This window comes from Anopheles darlingi, chromosome 3 (genome assembly GCF_943734745.1).
Source record: "Anopheles darlingi chromosome 3, idAnoDarlMG_H_01, whole genome shotgun sequence".
Taxonomy (NCBI): Eukaryota; Metazoa; Arthropoda; class Insecta; order Diptera; family Culicidae; genus Anopheles; species Anopheles darlingi.
In genome coordinates this window covers 11,823,701-11,843,061 of record NC_064875.1, presented here as the reverse complement: position 1 = coordinate 11,843,061, position 19,361 = coordinate 11,823,701, and the positions used below count along the sequence as shown (strand labels likewise).

The 19,361-nt window shown below is 47.1% G+C and overlaps 1 protein-coding gene across 1 annotated transcript in view; it reads left to right on the top strand.

Annotated features, from left to right (window-relative positions):
- Nucleotides 1-19,361, top strand: part of LOC125958392 (synaptogenesis protein syg-1-like) — a 31,945-nt gene that overhangs the window by 11,399 nt on the left and 1,185 nt on the right. Inside the window, exon 4 of the mRNA XM_049691687.1 lies at nucleotides 18,070-18,225. Coding sequence (XP_049547644.1) covers nucleotides 18,070-18,225 — 156 coding nt within the window. The remainder of the gene's footprint in view (nucleotides 1-18,069; nucleotides 18,226-19,361) is intronic.

Below are 19,361 nucleotides of genomic sequence, written 5' to 3'. Positions count from 1 at the left end.
GGAGGAATGCAAAAAACGGGAACGAAACGAAACGAAACGAAACGGGAAGCGCAGGAAGAGGCGTAAGAAATTGCTCACGATGATGGTTGCTCCATAAGAAAATGTCCTTACACACGGAGAGAAGAACGAGACGCCCGCTGTACGCCTGAAAACAAGATCTAAACACTGACAAATGGTTTGCAAATTGAAATGAACGGAATGATGTAGATGCCACGTCGGCCGGCAAGCGTTAGCGCACCGCAATTTGCACAAAGTAGTGAGCCCCCCGTGGGTGTGAAGAAGAAAAAACTTGGCCAGGGGGGGGGGAGGGCGCAAAAAAATGGAAAGAAAAAAACAACAAATGACCACCGACTGGGAAGCGGTCTGGGATAAGGAGATTTTTCCATCCGCTCCGTTAGCCACATCTAACCTATTTAATGCCGAACCTGAATTGCCGCTATCCAAGACTGGCGCCATTGCTTTTGACGTCAGTTCTGCGTGCTAGGGAACATTTAACATATCTTCATCTATTAAGGATCTTTAAGCTGCTTTTTTCTGTTGGTGTTGCGAGTTTCCTCAACTCTAACAACGATTCTTCATTCAAATTTAAATATTCCAAAAATCAACATTCTTGGACTTCATTTTCGTAAAAAATTCTGTAACCAACCTTCGCAACGAAGTAGCCACGAAAATGGCGATTGCTACTTTGCATGTAAGGCTGCAGCTCAGACCACCATGGCACGGCATGGCAATGGTACCCCCGATGCCATGTTTCCTGCGCCATTTATGCACGGAAGCGTTTCTCGCCCTAACGAGTTCCTTCCGTGTAAGCGGTGTCGCGTTTTAAACACCTTCCCCGAATACCGGCCATATGCGTGTGAGGCCTTAGAATCTTGTCGCCATGAGAGTTGAAAATGGCCAACAAGACGGCCCCGTGCGTGTGTGTGTGGCCCGTTGTAGCCTGCCTGCATCGCCGATAAAGGCGAGGCGCGGTCGGTTGTCGCATTTCATCGAAAAACAAGCCGTGACAGTGATAAACACCGTCCCAATGGTTGAACCAAACGACCGCAAACGGAGCAGCAACGGAGAGAGAAGGGGGAAACGACTTCTCTGACGGTCGTGGACGCGCACACGCCAAAGGAAAAGTTTAAATGCCACCGGGATTAGGTGGAGCGTGGCGTTAAACTTGCGCCCTATATGCTAATGTTATGGGCCCTGGCCGCGCTGCTATTGCTATGCGGTGGTGCTGGTGATGGTTGTATCCTTGGCTCAGCACACTCATAAGAAGAGGAAAATACGAAGGTTGGAAGGATTTTAATTTTTTTCCACCCCTCGAAACTCTTTCTTGGAAACTCCCCCCCCCCCCCCCCCCCCAAACAGAGCAGGCCACAAATTTAAATCCAAACGATACAAGTATTAAAACTTGAATCTAGTCCCCGGAATGTCCCAGGGCTACGACGTCATATGGGTGTCTCTGGGGAATTCCTCGGAAAAAGAAGTGTCAAAAACGATCCCTCGGTTGATATTTTTCGGTTGCTGGTGTTGTTGCAAAGAACCCCGCTCATTAGATGCTGCTGCGCTAGGGTTTTCGACGAAACGGAGCTGACCACGAGTCGCTAAACGAGAAGGCAGACCGTTTAGACAACACGCTGCGCTGCCGAAAGCCGAATGACTTTCCAAGATGCTCCCAGGCACCCCCGGAAGGCCAAGTGCCGCATAGATTAACCGCTCCATTTAACCCTCATTTGGGTAGCAGCTAGAGCTGAGTGTCTGGGTTGAAGCAAAGGCCGACGGGGAATCGTGGGAGCCAGGACCCAGGACGTCGTACGTCGGAAGTCGGTCCTCCCCTCATCGATAATCTATGAACCGTTTGGTTCCGACCACGGGACCTTTCCTCCTTACGAGCTGCCAAAGTTCTGCATTCGCTCGCCAGGACATTAGGGATTCCGAGCTCTGCGGCTGCTGCTGTTGCTGCTGCTGGTGCTGCTGCTGGTGCTGCTGCTGGTGTTCTGTTGTTCGGAGTAGGCCGTGGGTTGAGTTGATCTGACATTCAACGGGAAACACAGTGGAGGCCCCGAGCAGGGTGTACATGATGTGAGAAATGTTGTTATATTAAAGCCCATACCGGGCCCCCTATCCGTTCCCGTCGAGGCCATCGAGGGTCTTGTCGAGAGGAGAAGAAACAAGACAATCGCCGAGCATATGGGATTATGTCCAACGTTAAGGCAAAGGAGGTTACGTGGAACAAGACTCGATATAGAAACGATGGTTTCTAGAGAACAGTAGGCCTCGGTCAAATGACGTCTGACCGAATGAGATAAAACATTTCGAGTCAAGAGTGTTTCGGATTCCATTCTTTATGAACCGGTCTTACGATTCTTGAGGAATCTTTCTTCTTCAAGTCCTTGAAATGAACTTCTCTAGCCCTCCGTTAAACCTTAAAACACACGACCGTCCACCATTAACAGATCTTTTAACATCTTCTCAACTCAAAATTGGATCACATAAAGCTAACGAGCCTTTGCCACCCGAGGTCGTCAAGAAGTCCTAGGTGGTTCCGGTTACCGTACCGTCCTTTCCGGTCAAACGACGACGAACCCGACGCCGACCATTCTGGCCGAGCATAACGAGATAAATAAAAACTAAACATCCAACATCAAACCGAGACGGAGACGGTCAGACTTCGGAGGAGTGTCCGTTTTGAGGAGGGATAAAAGGATGAAATAGTTTTTCTGCCGCCGTTGTTGTTGCTTTCTTTACTCCGCTTATCAATCTACTCACCTTAGCTCGTAATCATGAAGTTGTCTGTCTAGTCGAGTAGAGTGACAGCAGAGCTGCGCCAATCGTGTCGTAAAGCCTTGGTCCTGCCTGTCTGTGGAAGCGTCAAGTACTTCCCAAGCTATCCGTTAAATGTCTTAGCGGCATCATAAAACGTTAACCTCTCGAACCATCACACCATAAACTGCATCCGAGAGGAGGACTATCTATCGGGTCAGACAGATTTCCCCCTTTGCCCCCAAACTTGCCTGTTGACCATTTTCGGCTTTCGATTCCATTTCACTCTAAAACTTCGACGGTGGAAAAAGATTGGATATTTGATTTTTCACACCGGACATCAACGTCCCGGGTCCCGGGGTGCCCGGGGTCGTCGTATAAATTGTTCCGATATCGCTGGCACTTTATCTGCGATTAAGTTTTACGGGCATCCGTCGGCGCATCCGTCCGGTTCCATTTGCTTTCCGTGCAGCGAGCGAGCGAGCAGTTGATTCCGATCTCCAGTCCGGTCCAGTCCAGGGATTCCGGATGCTTGGTTAAAAGCTATCATTCGGCAGATAGGCCCGGCCTTCACTGCAGTATCTTCCGTATCGTGTTGCAGGCATAAAAGTTGATTGAATGAGGCTCATGTAGACGCTTGTCTTATCATTTCGGATTTCATGCTGCTGCTGCTGCTACTGTTCGTAGATTGCCATCACAATGCTCAGGTGCGCCGGTGCGGCCATGAAACCGAGCTTCTTCCAGCTGCAGCCGGTGTTTACGCTTAGAAAATTATAGCCATCGTCTGTGTGAACACAACACTGAACTCTGAAATGAAGCTTCCGCTTGTGCCTACAGACGATTGTTTCTGTTCCGAGCTCGCAAAGGAAGGAAGCTGATAAATTATTGTTCGTTCGATCAATGTACAATGCATGCGTTGCGATTGGAATTTCTCTAGTCTTATCTCTCTGCTCCTTTGCCATCTCTGGCCAACACTAGGATCCGTTTGTACGAAAGGCGTTCCGAGAGATCGCTAGGAATCTTCTGAAGATTCCGCTTCTTGTTACTGATTGTACCAAAGACAAAGGAAAAACCAGAGGTAGTGTCGTGTGGCTGTGGTTTAATTAAAATGTTTGTCGCTTTTAATCAGCAGCAGAACCTGCTAAATAGATTTGTTATGCTCCAGCAGATGCGGTACAGATGGCAGAACGATGCTCAACGAGTGAATGAGAACGTAAACCGAGAGCTGTTTGGTGCTTTAAGGAAGATGTGTTTTCCTATTTTCATTTATTTGTATGTATTTCGTTTATTGGTTTGGATTCTATTCATTTTTTCCAAACTTTTCTTTTCTTTTCTTGATTTTTATGTTCTTAACAAGCGACCACGAAGAAACGAGAGATATAATAAAAATTGCATTTTTACTTACTTTACTTACTTTTTTTACGAACAAATCTTTAATCTACTAGTTGTCACAAAAAATAAAGAACGAGCCTTTACCTTGCCCGAATTAACGATAGTCTATTCTTATAATGCTAGAAGTTATACATTAATGGCAATACAGAAGATAATTTAAAAATGAAGGTATTGTCCTCGAAACACTTTATCTACTTTCGATTTCATCCCCAACACTAAGCTATTAATAAGCACAAAAAAAAAGATTGAAGGCCCACCAACTCCATTGTTTCCGATTATCTTCCTCCAACTCTTGCTCCCGGAATGAAGGAAACTTTTGGTGAAATCTGAAGAACAGTTGATCACTCTTTGAATGGAAATTCCGAAGCAGCTACTGCGGACACTCCCTTCCCAAGAGACTTATCCATGCCAAGCAGAATGACTTTGACCTGTCAAGCAAAGTTTTCCAAACGGGAGCAACGAGAACAAAAGGCGATCCTTCTACGAGGCGAGGCTCCGGGTCTCAGGTGTGACCCCTTCACCACGAACCCGAACCGAAACCAACGGTTGTTAATTCACATTACCACCGTCCCCCTAGATACACTTCTGCGCTCATTGGAATGCGAAATAAAACAATCGTTCCATTGCTCACGAACATGGCCTGACCAAGCATCCGGCCAGCACGAGGGGCCAAGCGATCGAGGGCTGCAGTGCGGTGCGGTGCGAGGTGCTTTACAACACCCGCGGGACTGATTCACGTTGTAACTTTTACGCTATTCGGCACTGGAGAGCACTTTTTGTTGCAGGTTTGTTGCTGCTGCTGCTGCTGATGCTATAAATTATCGTTCATTAAATAACCTTCGGAGAGTGTCCAGGACACTCCCTCTCTCTCTCTTTACACAATGGACCAGCGATCGCTCTGCATCTTCTAGTGCAAGCTATTCGAAAAAATGCAATAGATGAACTTTTCGCTTAAAAGCTACCTCTGTTCGAATATGCACGAATGGAGGCGCATGGTTTTTTGTATTTTCAGAAACAAATGTTGACCTCAATTATTAAATGATGCTCCTTTCTATCTCTCTCTATTCGTGGGCGAAAAAATCCCTTGCAATCCGTATTTTGTGCTTTTATGCGTTCATGGAAGTACATCATCGCTTACAGCAAACTGACAACAAATCGTGATCGTGCGTCATGCTCAGTTGCTTCAATCGGGCTCGGGAATGGATGGAAAATCAATGACAGCATCGGACGGAACGTGAACCTGCAACCAGAAACCGGTGTGTATCGAACGATCGTTGGTGTCGCATAAGCAACCATCACCACCACTCCACCATCATCAGCAGTTTAACGGCAACAACACGCTGAGATGGTGCTGCGACAACGACAAAGACGATGACGATGACAACGACGACAACGACGACGAATAGTGTGCTGCAGGGAGTGCTTGTCCCATAGACTGCAAGGACTTTGAGTTGAGATAGTTTAGAATTACCACCGTTTTCGGATCCGTTCCTTGGTAGACGCGAATAAAAGAAGAAGGAGAAAAGAAAAGAAGCACAACATAGGGCGCGCGCCCGCTCAGCATCGTGGCTATCACGTTCGCCAGGACTCATGGTGCCGCGCATGGTGCCGGAAACATAAAACCTCGACCCGTAAAAACCCCGGAGAGGAAGTGGCAAACCGATGCCCCCTTCGGTTCCCGCATTATGTTTGCTCCCGGGTTTCTCTCTCTCGTCTCTCTCGTCTCTCGTCTCTGCAACAATGCTGCACCGATGACGCACAGAGATGCTGTGGCATCTCTGCATGGTCGTCGGTATCCGCAGGAGGAAGTGTTAGAGCAGCAGCAGCAGCAGCTTTACTGGCATCAGTGACGGGCACAGTGTGATGGCTGATTGTATTGTTATTATTTGCATCGTTAGCATAAAATGTGATTTCTTATAGTCATTTGGATCACACCACAGCCGAGCACCGGCTTGCCTGCTGGTTGGTTACGCTGTTTGCTTCTTGGTGGTTCGTGTGTTGGCATCTATGTCGTGCACAACGATTTACCGGAACTGGCTGCGTGTCAGGTTCAATGCGCCCGAAGGAGGCAGTGGATTTTGTCCTCGTGGGTTTTTTTTTACTGGAATTTTAGGGAACATACGGGAGCGTTTCAACGTTCACGTTGAGGTGGCAATTCATGGCAGGAGTCCCACATTTAAAGTGGTTTCTTGGCGAGTGTGTCGTAAACGTTTTTGGGTTGCTTCTATTGTTGGCTCTCAGCCAAAAACGGGGAGCTTCTGCGATGGAGCAGCAGAAATTGGAAGTTAGTATCGTCGTATCCGTTTGGTTCGTTTGCCTCGTTTGCTGATCCCTTTAATAAGTAGAGTGCAATAAAATTGCCGCACTTTTTGGCGTCTCATAATTAAAATGCCAAAAACCTCTTTCACGGTTTCTCAGCAACATAAAGTATCTTGCTACAGAAGCAAAATTTCTGTTGGACTTGGAGACCACGGCTCAGAATTCTAATTTCATTAAACCTCACCAATCACCAGCCCATATGCTGCACCGCCTGCGTGCGTCTTCATCTACAATTTATGCAAACCGATTCTTCTACTCACCAAACACGCACCCGACAGAAAGTACTGTTCAAAGGCAGCTTCAATGCGGAATGCTCTGAAAACGTCGTGCGCATCAAAATAACACCAGGGCCAGGTCGTGGTTGTGGCCGTATCGCTTCAGCCAACAAACATACACGGAACCGGGTGTGCAGCGCGCGATCTGACTTTTGATAAAGAAAAGCTCGTTCGAACTCGCCGGAGTTGGAGTATGTTCATTTTTTATTTAGAGTGATTTCTATTCTTTTCTTTCACACAAGATGGCGATGCCTGCTGCCTGCCGTGGATGCCGCCACTCTTGATCGCGGAACAAACGGAAGTCAATTTTTGACGAAGTTTACAGCGAGTTTCGTGTACCTTTCTTTGTTTACAGATGCCTGGAAGTTCTCTCTCTCTCTCTCTATCTCTCCATATATCTCTCTTTCCTTCTTTCTCTTCATCTCTGCCATTGCATCGCATAGCATTGGTATCTTCGATCTCGATGTTCGGTTTGCATGTTGCTCCTGGTATCCCAGGACAACCAACCAAGAAGCAACCATCTACAGGAACGTCGCGGAGTCTCTTGATAATCCCTACTACGGTCCGGGATCCGTGTTATGGATTTTTGATAAACTCGCAAATCAAAGAACGATAGCCGGCCGGTCATACCACCATTTATCAAGCGCCCTTTTTGGCGCTCCACCGCATTGCAGTCGATACATAAATCGTGCAATCGGTGTGAACGCCAAGTGTTCTGTTGCCTGCCGGTTCCGTTGCTTTCGCTGCTGCGCCGGGAGTGTGTGTGTGTGTCAGTAGTGTGTGTTTGCGGCTGCTCGTATGCAAAACTACATTTACACTGACCGTGGCGTGGGTTCATTTTTCATGGCCAGCACAGCTGCAGAGCTGCTCGCCATGACATATGGCGATGACTTTTGGAAACATTTGGAACAGAACCTAGTGAACGATAGTTTGGCTGCAGTTACACTTGTCTAACAAAAACGGTTTCACGAAGAGTAGAGTCGACCAATCCGAACGATCTGTATCGGTTCATCTCACCAATACCGCTCGCGGAGATGCATTTCCAACGCGCGAATGAATTACCTGCCGATAGCTGCAGCTGTGGCTAGCAAATTACAATTATCTATTCGACGGCAACGACTGGCCACGGGCCTCCCCTCAGGGAAAAGCGGGACCAAAACTACCCTCCAGACAGAGCAGCTGCTATGTGAAAGATGCACCAAAAACGATGCTGTTCCTAAAACGCACGGATCGCACGCGAGTGCCTCCGGAGGGAACTTTGGGAATGTTCAAATGTTCGATTCATTTAATTGCAAATGCACCTGCGCCCGGATCGAAAGCGCCCGGAGCCCCGAGCTTCGCGTACCTTTTATCGGTTCGCGGTCCCACGGCCACGGACTGTGGCTCATTTGGTCAGCTGTGTATGTGTGTGTGTGCACGCGGTGGTCATTCCCATAATTGCCCGTTCACATTGTTTATCGGATCCACCAGCAGGTCGCGCGGCGTGACTCGAGGGCCGAAGTTTTGAGCCAAATGCAATGCAATCGTCATCGACAAAGCGCCTCGAGCCGCACGACCACGGCTATGCTGGCTGCTCAATTATTCCCCGAATCATCATCCCGGGTGGGGTCAGGTCACTGGGTGCTGTTTTACAAGCTGCATACGTTCGTTCGTTCGTTCCGATCGTCCGGAGTGCAGCCCAGAGTGAAGTGGCCGACGAGACGAGACGAGACGATTCTTCGAAGAAGTGTTGATTAGAAATCAGATCACACACGGACACAAGGACACCGGGCAATGGAGTTCGCCTCATGATGGTCACCACGAGGAGTGTCCTCAAACGGACGACGAGTCAACTCAATTCCTACCCCGGAAGGGGGAGTAGGAGAGGCATGAAGACCGGGGGCTCCGAAAGGAAGCTATTACGGTAATTGAAAGCAAACAATCGTCACAATCGATCGGTTGTGGAAGGGATGGATTCGAATCGCAAAGTGCAACGTGCCCGGCATTAATGTTTCGTTTGATTTGCCGCTGGGCTGTTGTTTGTGATTGAAAGCTTCTCGTCCTCGTCGTCATCGTCATCGTCATCGTCGAGATAGAGCTCAAGTAGTTTTGCAAACTTCGGTACGTGAATAAAGATGAGATACTTGTCTTATCATTCATCATAAAACAGAGTTCAATAAAACCTTCACTGAGAACCTTCGCTTCTCAACTTCCTGGTACACTGAGTTAAAAAATGTTGCAATATTTAAGTTGTTTTGCGAACTGGAAGCTCACCTGTAGCTGTTAGTACATTGTTTGACAAATGATCCGCTCCGAAATTCGCTTTCCTTCGGCTTTGCGAATCGAATCCGGGATTGGAATAACCTCCCCCCCCATCGAAAGAACATTTCCTTGGAAATGTGCTTCATTTCGCTCTCATCGCCAGTCGTTAACGATTCTATTTCGATTCGATTCACATTGGCGTGGTTTTGGGAGGGGGAGAAGACTGCTATTGCTCACGGGCGTTCATGATATTGACTGTTCTTGATACGCGGTATCACCACCAGCACCGCTACCACCATTCCCACGACGGAATCTTTCCTTTTAACTGCGGAAAGCAATAAAAAAGTACGCTTTATCATTCCGCGCTCCTCGGTTCGGCCGGAAACTCTGCCAGCTTTCTGCTCTGCTATCTGCCGTGCTATTTCTTCTTGCCGATGGGAAATACAAGAGAACATTCAAACGAAACGATTTCCATTGATCTGCTTCGAGAACCCGGCCCCAGGGTTTCTCCGCTGTGGGCCATTTTTCACAAAAGAAAACAACAAACAACATGCAGAAACACACGCACACACGCACGTGCACGTGTTCTGTGGCTAGAATAAGTCTTGAAGTTCTGGATAAAGTACCACAGCGCACAACGAGTGAGTAGAAGAGGAATTCAATTGTTTTGTTCCTACGGGGGCCCGTCGTCTGTGCAGCGTGGTTTCATAAAGCATAAAAGCAATACGCAGCCTTCTAGGAATGCTGTCGGAATAGTGACGTCCAAGCACGAAGCTGTTGAAGCACTATAGCAGTTGAAGTATTTGAATATTGATACCGGGCGGGGCACGATTCATGGAACAAAAATGCGAGAGTCGATGTTTCTCGATTCAACGAAATTCCGTAGCCGTGCTCTCAAGGATCATCCTTGATGTTGATGAGTTAGCATGAACTGTTGAAGTTAGACATAAATTTGCTAATGCATTTGCGAGGATCAATTTATGACAACAGGTTCGAAGGAAATGAACACCACTGAACGGAATAATATTGTTACAGCACATTCCAACAGACAGTGAGCGAGAGAATTCAACGGAATTCGGAAGAAAACCATAGGAAAATGCATTAAAATAAGCTCTTTCAAGCCTTTCCTCGAGTATGACACAATCGAACCATCTGGCTCTGTGTTGAATTTCTCGAAACGCCGCTACATCTGCCGCTGAATTTGTGGCAACAGTTTGCTGAACAATTGCCTTTCCGTCTACGACTTCTGCCGCATCGTCGTATCCCGGGTTTTTGCCATCGGTCACAACAAGATCGGTGCCTCAACGGAAATGGCGTTTGTTTTTTTCTCTTTTCGCTTATCAGTATGCACTGACCGTCCCTGCACTGCAGTGATTTCGTTTGATGCAATGTATGCTCAACGGGGGTTTGTTTCCTTTTTTCCCGTGAACTAGATTTGCTGCCTGCCGGGAAATCCCTGGCGAGTTTTTGTGCAAAAGATCCCCGGAAAGTGCTCGAAGCTGCCTCTCGCTCTCGAGGCCGAAGATGACCTACAGAAGTCAACAGGAAAGCGAACAATGCAGTTCTTGTGGTAGTGAATGAAATGTGAACGAAATAGCTACAAAATAAAGTGCTCGTAAAGGTATTTCACATTCGTTTTTCCAACCTTTCCTTTCATAAAATATATTGTTGCTTATCTTGAACAAAGTATAGCAAGTAAAGCTTCCATTGTCAGCCACAATTGATTTGATGCGTTTCATAAGAAACTGTCATTCTCCAAAGGTTCATGTAACCTTATCCGTAGGATTACATCCAATCTAACTCGATTGTTTGATACAATCAGCAGCAAATCAATGGTGAAACCGTTGCACAAGAGCCAACCATCGATGGGCTGTGCACCCTCGTGAGTACGGTCGATGCAAACGAACGATGCAAACATCTTCTCCAGCTGATACCTGGAATCGCTTCCAGTAACGTAAAGAAAGTCTGGCCCGTTAGGAAGGAAGAGAAAAACCGTTTCCACATCATTTCCCAACAAACCTTCGAAGGGGCCTGCCGTCGACTCACTCACTAAAGACTCTGACTAGCTGCATGACAATTCAATTCCGATTGTACCGACTATCGGGACACTAACAGTTCAGCTTCGAATGGGATTGTAACGCCAAACGAAATGGAAGCGAACGCACCGTCAAGGATCGATCCAGATGATACCTCGGGTGAGTGTGTGTGGCAGTGTGCGAGTGATGCTGCGCTTTGCCTTAAAGCACATTGCTGGCCTTCGATTCTTTTTTCTGTTTATACGACTGAATTGGTTATCCTCTCGATTCCGATCCCGCAGCCAGGTTTGTGGTGCACGCAGATACGAAGAGATCATTACGTAATTGAATCTAATAGAGTGACCAGCATGGTGACCGAGCATGAAAACGGCATCAACTAGACTGCACACACACACACACGCGCACACAGTCGGAGAAGATAGGAAAAGGGAAAATCCCATCGTCCAACCGAACGGACGATGGAATGCGAAAGGATCCTGGGAAAGTTTTTCGGGGATCTTGGTCACCGTCATCCCGAGAGTGATTCGGAAAAGCGAGCGACTTCCGCTTCAGTTTTCCTTGCAAGGGAAAAGCAGCAGTTAAGTTGGTGCCGGTGAATGGTTCCTGTTGTGATTGTTTTTTTTTGTCTTTCTGGCGTTCTGCCGTGACCCCAAACGGAAGGTCCGCATCCGTCCGTCGTCGGGGTGTGGTCACTGGCTGTCACGCTGGCGATCGAAATTCACGCAAAATGCGGGGAGGGACTCAACCCTGAAAGCGAGAAACCGTGAAAGCTCCGTGAGTTCGTTCGATTTCATTGCTTAATCCCCCCCAGACTCCCGGACCGACGGACTAGAGTGCTCACTTCCACACCGAGGCACCGGGAAAGGAAATAATCGAACACATGGTACACTCTTCCACTACCCTCTGACAGGTTTCGGAGTGCCGAAGTGCAAAAGTTTATTGAAAATATGGAAATGGAAGGGACACAGATCCCATAAAGGATTGGGTTCTTATTAAAAACTTTCGGAGTAAGGTCTTATCTGCGTCACTCGCTATTCTCTATTTTTTTTTCGCTCTCTCTCTCTCTCTCTCTCTCTCTCTCGTTCCTTCTTTGTGGAATCTGTAACTGCTCTGGCAAAGTTGGCGAGCAGCAGCAGCAGTGGCAGTTGCATCTGGTGGCAAAATTGTGCCCTCAGTCTTTTGGGAGTTGCAATATTAAAAATGTATCGCTTTCGAAGGGCACCGGCCTGGCCTGACAATCGAAACTTTCGTTTCCGTTCCCCAGGGTCCCAGGAGAGGTCGGAACGGCCTTGATCCCCAGGAAGGGATCGATGTCCTTACCTACATTTGACCCACGGTACTGCTGCTGCTGCTGCTGCTTGCTGTCACAACTGAACTAGAACTCCATTTACATACATATGAGATGTATCCTTTTTTTTGTCATCCTTTTTTTTATTGTTCATCGAACCACTGTTCACTGTGCCACCGGTGCAATCGGAACCGACACAACACAACGAACCCACCACTCGGCTGCTGCTGCTGCGGCAACGGAAAACATAAATTGTTTCACCATCGTCATCGAATCGGAAAATCGTGCGTTCCATAAAATGGGCCCTGGGAGGGAAAGGAAGGAGAGAGAAAAAAAACGGCAGTTGGATGCTCTCCAACCTCTCCGACCCCTCCACGGTTTTTTTTTTCCCTAGCGCAAGTATGTTGAACGCGGTTCATTGCGAATTAGTTGTCATGTTGTATTGGGTTTTAATTTGTTTTATTTCGATTTTTTTCCCTTAAACCTACCGCTAGAGTGAAAAGAGAGAGGAGGCAGGATGGGGAGATTGTTCATTAAAACTGTCAAACTTTGTTGTTTATTCGAGTCGAGCGCCGTGTGGACTGTCATGCATGCATGTCCGATCGCGTTTGCCAGCGAAAACAGCGCAAAACGTTTCTCGGCCGCAAAAACCGCAAAAACCACGCTCGGCCGTGGTAGGCCTTGATTTAAGTGCAAAATATGCAAATGCAATTAGGAACCGGTGAACCCTTTTGCTACAAACTACGTTCCAGTCTCTAGTGTGTTTGTTCGTTATTGATTGATTTTCAAGCGAAATGTTGCAATATGCAATTCCGCCAAAATTCAATAATCTACTTTTAACTTTTGCAAACAAGTTGCGCGCTGCCGGCAAATTTGGTATTAAAAACAAGTTTTAATGGGTGGGAAGTATCGGGTGTAAGTGAATAGAGAACTTCCCTGACACATTTCCCTTCCGATCGGATCGGATCGGATCGAAACAAATTGCTGATCGGTTATTTATTTCCGAGTTCCATTATGCGCCGTCGGCGCCGTGGCAACTGTTGACACAAATTAGGCAAGCCATTCCCATGTGTGTGTGTGTGTGTGTGTGTCACCATCGTAATTCGGTTCCCTCCCGCCTTTCGCATCCCCTCCGTATCCCTTAAATAAACAACTTTTCCATGGAAAAAGCTTCACTTTAACGGGGAGGGGGGGGGGGGGGGGGCAACCCATTACCAGGGGGCTGCCACCCATCATCACTTACACGCTTCACTTTGCACGCCAAGAAAACGGTGGCAGTGGCGGGGCTCAAGGAGGCAGCTCCTAACGAGTAACGAGCTGTGAAGCTCTCCTGCACGCCGGGTATGCCCCCCTCCTGAATGGAAAGTCAATCTAATCCGCATCCAACCAACGGTCTATCCTCTCTCTCTCTTTGCTTTTTCGACACACACACAGTAGTCAGTGGCCCCGGGTGGCGCGTCACTTTTTCTCCATTACATTCCCGGGGCCAGGCATCGCCGGAGAGGTTTCGGAGAATTCATCATAAAATTTTTATCCAACGAAAACGACTTTTTCGACAAAAGTTTCCAGCCACCGGCACAAAAGGGTGCCACGAGAGAAAGAGAGAGAGAGAAAGAGAGAGAGAGAGAGAGAGAGAAAGAAAGAAAGAAAGAAAAAGAGAGAGAGAGAGTGCAGGCGAGAGGTGGTGTATCCGTTTCCGGCGACTGGCAAAAGAAACACGAAAGGAAATGGAAGGAAAGGAGGAAAGCAAGGGAGTTCCTCCACACACACACACACACACACACATACAGATGCGCACTTTTGTGCGGGCCACGGATTTGTGAGGAGCCCGGCCAACACACCAACCAACCAACCGACCAACCAACCGACCAGCCAGAAACGGAAATGGGATCCATATGAGATTTATTTTCCCAGCCAATGGGCCTCAACTCAATACGTACCGGCGTGCCTGTGTGTCTGTCTGTGTGTGTGTGTGTGTGTGTGTGTGTGTGTGTGTGTGTGTGTGTGTGTGTGTTTTATATTTTTACTTCGACTCCGAGTTTGGGGCTGTTTTTACAGCCAGTGCGATAAAGCATTATACCCGTCGTAGCATCGGTAGCTTTCATCCGAGGAAAGCTTTAAAAAAAGAGAGAGAGAGAGAGAGAGAGAGAAGAAAAAGCATAAAGAACAGGTCGGAGAAGTGACGCACCGCAGTTCGGTTCGTTGGAGCACGACCGTTCGGAGGACACATTGACTCCTTTGGTGGAGCGCCTTCCCGGGGGCCCAGCCGAAGTGCTCGAACGCTTTCAGCCATTTTGCTCCGTTTTTACTGCTGCTCACTTTGCTTCTCACATCCACAGTCGTTGCAGTCAACGCTTGAACCCTTTTTTTTGGCGGAGGGAGAAATATTTTGCCAAAAAAAAAAAAATGTACCTCCTTCTCCTCCTCCTTGTGCCTTCTGCCGACGTTTCTGCCACGTCATCCCAGTGTTAAGTAGCTGGCGAATTACTCAAGAGATGTTGTGCACTGTTCCCGATGTTCGCTGCTTCACATTCGCACATTGCAGTCGCCACTCTTCGCGAGTGAAGCTTCAGTTTGCTGCACATTTGGATCTGTTACGAAAAGCTGCAGCAGCAAAGGCAATGCAACAATTTTCCAACCGACTGCACTGTAGAGTGCAAACTTCGAGGCCCGCGACTGCACTACACTCATTGAAATTCAATGGAGTGCAAAGGATTCCAAATTTCCCACCATACTTTCTCTCTCTCTCTTTCTTGCGCTCTCACTCTCACACATCGAGAGGTTTGGTAATTTTTCAATTTCGACCTCTTTTGTCACTCAAGTTCGCCGTTCACTTGCCCTGGTGGTGCCGAAAAGAGTGTATGGAGTATAAAGAAAGGGTTGGTAGTTAATACTCTTAGTTTGCAGTACAGAACGGGGGTAGTAGTTGCCGTTTACCACCTTGGAAAGTTTTCCGTTGGCAGCAGAAATGCTGAAACATCAGGACCACCTCCACCACTATGCTGCACCATTACCGTCAGATATGCAAATCGCGACCGCGACTGTGGAACTGATACCCTGAGATGTGATGTGTTTCGATTCCTTCTGAGCAACGCGGAACGTTCCCTGGTTCGAGATGGTGATGAATGGGAAAATGGGTATGCAACCGGCGAGGGTAGCAATTCGGCAAATTGAACCTTTTAACATGCTGATGGAATGCTTAAAGAATGCTGCATTCAGTACGAGAGAGTACTGAATAGATTTGCGCTGCTCTAGGGACACTAAACCACCTTTTATCTGGCGCAAATGGTGCCGTGAGTAGTGAGCAAGTGTTGTGTTTTGTTTCGTTGGTAAATTTGAGTGTAAGATGTAATCAGCGATAATACATTTACTGGCGAGCTGGCAAAGATCCTTTGCATCGGAACATAATGATGATAAAATGGAACAAACCATTATACAAGAAAGGAAAACTTAATGGCAACAGATAGGGAGAAGAAAAAAAAGAGAAAACAGTTCATTGAAGTATCTAAAAGTAAGGATGCAGAAAACATTTATTATATTATTGCTAGATGGGGTATAGGATACTCGATATGAAAGTTTATGGCTGTATTTATATACTGATATTTGAAGTAAAGTGTTTGTAAAATTTATTTCATTGCATGTTATTTGTTTGATTTCTAATTTTTGCTTTTGCAAAGTAAAACATTTTGCCATCTGGAATGGAAAGTAAACCGCTGAAGATAGTGATTTTTTCGATTTTATTCATTGTTTGCTATTACTTTGTATCGCATATTATCGTGATTGTGAAAAACTAGTTACCAGGACCTTTAAATTATTTCTTGTGAGCCATTTTTCTCAAAAAAATGATGAATTGAATGTATCATATAGTAATAATAGGATGAAAAAAGCGGTAAATGTTCAATAAAACATCTTCCATGCTTTTGAATTGACCCAGATCTAAGCAAAGATACCGTCAACGAATCGCGAATCGCGTTATCTATTCGCCATAACACGTGCCAAAAATCACCCAACACCGGCGAATGGCTCATCGAGGCGCAGATTCGTAACTCAAAACGTTAAGCAAACCGCCCGGCCCGAGGCCAGGCCCACCAAATTGATGATTATGTGGTAATACGTTTTTGCTCCAAAAAAAAAACACACTCACAGCACCACAGGAAATTAAGCTTAACGCTAATGAATTGCAATACTTCCAGAAGACAACGACGATTGCAGCTCTCGTGTCTCTGGGTAATGTTAATCGTAGGGTTCGCGGTTCGCTGCAGACGCGAGTTGAGATGGACCGGTTGGTGGTGGTCCAATCTTCGGTCGCCGTCCGAACAGTAGTAGTCCGTGTAACGATAATGCGATTCCACAATTTTTGATTACCCGCGCGAACCGAACCCCGCCCGTGGACCAATTTTCCAGCCGAGCCACAAAGGCCGAGAAAACTAATTTTCGCGCCCGCTATTGACACCGAAGACTGTCGTGGAATGGAATGTCGTGCAATGTTGGAAATTAGAAGTAAGTAAGCGAACGGACACCGTTTTCTGCGAAACGCACCATAACACAACAAGATGATGGTGGTGGTGTTGGTGGTGCCATTGGGCGACATGTGCAAGGACAGTGCTTGTTGGCATGCCTTGGCGCTGGTGGTGTCCATTTTCACACTCTGCTTGAGAATGTTCGGCTCGCTGCTCGGAATGCTGGGTAATGGTGCAAGACACTAACACAGCACCATCATCATTCGGCCTTCCCGGGCGCGCGGGAAGCAGGAAAATCCGTTTATAAAGTTGTAATTAATGAATTTGCACCGCTACAATCGCGTCGCCGGAGCGGAGTTTCATTTGTTTTTTGTTCTTCTTCGTCTTATTCTTCGCTTCTTCTGCGCGCACCAGTAAAAACATCTTCCGACATGTTTACATCGCTTCTCGACTGGCAGAGGAGAGATTTCAAAAATGGCGGGCATAAGGTGCAGACCAGCTGCTGCTGGAAACCAATCCTTACCGCCACATTGCCACATTGAAACAAATCACTATAAAATTAGAGTTTTATAGCAATGGCCATCCATTTTGCGCCAAGCAAAGCCAAGCCAAGCCGAACCGAAAGCACCTCCGCCGAGGGACGGAGGTCGTCTCGAGTACGCAGAAACATATTTCATTCAATTAATGTACGTTAGTACCGGTGGGCGAGTGCGGGCCCGTCGTTCGAAACTCCCGCGTGTGGAGATCCCCGAGACCAACTTATGGCTTCGGGGAATTGTTCGGTGAGGTTTGGTTCGAATGTTGGCCAGTAGCTGGTGCAGCCTCCCCGGGCCGTTTTGAGAAGGTGGAAGAGAAACGCCGTGCTAAATATGCCCGCAAGTGTGTGTGTGAGAGTTGGAATTTTTTGGGTAAATTTTATTTAAAAAAAAATACGATTCATTTTTGCTACCATAATTTGAAGCCCTTAAGGGCATGACCATGATAGCAAATTTAATGGTTTAGAAATTTGCATAGCTTGTCTTTGTTTTGCATCTCATAGTGAACGGCGTCGCACACTTTGACAGTTCTTCACAGAGCAATTGTGTACTTGGATGTGAAAAAAAGTTTTTTTTTTTTAATTTTTACTATTACATTTTATTCAGCGTTTTTTAGCAAGTTCTCAACAAAAAGTTGCTATCGTAGCCGTGCACCTTTCTACTCGTCGAAGTTCCCTCTCGTCAGCTTATCAAACATTGTTGCAATTACTTTAATTATTCCATTTAACCTCTTTTCCCTTTCATGTCCTCCATTCGGCAACGAATCAGTGCCGCCGACGTCGATCGAGATCCAAGGGTACGGTCAGCACCACGCCAAGGTTGACGTGCGGGAAGGTCAGGACCTGACGCTGACCTGCATCGTACCGGCCGCCAAACCAGCCGCCCAGATCGTCTGGTATCGGGCCAACGTCGAGTACAAACCAGGTATGTTCAGCATTCCCCTTGTTTCCGAATCCGTTCGGTGCTCGGTGCTTAGTTAGTTGGCTTCGATGGCGATGGCGATGAAGCTTCTACAGATGCTCCTGTGGTTGCGTGTGTGTGTGTGTGTGCCCAGAACAAGTATGTTCTGTTCTAGCAAACATCGTTTTAATTACTTTGATAATTTTTGAACACAATACATTCTCTGCAATCAGTGGGGTATAAACTATGAAGAGAATTTTGTCGACAAACTGGTTTTCAAAAATACCGGAGTAGCATTAAAATTCGGAGAAACTAAAACACGCGTTGATGATGGTCCATGGAACGAGTGCAGTCCTTTGGCAACACTGCACACTGACCAGCTAACCTGTTTCAGCATGAAAATAAACTCCAGACCATCGCTATGCTGGCAGTACTTGCTTCCTTCCTTCCTTCTGTTGACCTCCATTCTATGCGGTCATATTCAGTATTCCAGCAAGTGAGCTTCATGGCAAATGAAATGAGCTTACTGAACCAAAAACAGACCGGGTGCCTCCGATGGCCGCCACCAGTACAGGCATGGTTCATTCCATTGGAAGAATTCCGAAATATACGTTTTCCCAGCCAACTGTCCAGCGTTCGGTACGGCTATTGGTCCGCTAACTAATCGTGGAGCTTCGAAATTGAATTGGAATAAATCAAATTCTCGCACCGTGTGTGTGTGTCTGCGTTTCAGCGAATTTGGAAGTGAATCCAGCCTTTTCAGTTCTGCTATGTCCAAAGGCCCGGCCGACGATGTTGTAATTGGGTTTCGCCCAAATTAACGTACCAGGATGCGTGCGCGAATTGACCATTGGGTATAGTTTCGTGCGGGTTGTAAAACACTTAGCCAAGGTCCAGGTTTTGGTGTCCCCCGTTAAACGTGTACGGCCCGATCCCTAGTGGACAATATAATGTTTCACCGAAATGGAGAGCGATGCGTTGGACTACGAGGTGACTCCCTGAGCCCAATACTCCGAATATTCGGAAACTAAGACTTTCCCAATAAGAAGGTCGTACGCTTCGTATACTTCGGAGTACGGCCTGGCAAGGGTCCTTTTATGGAACCTACTCTCGCTCTTGAGGTGCTTATAGGTTTACCTTCCCTTCCATCTCCTCGTCGC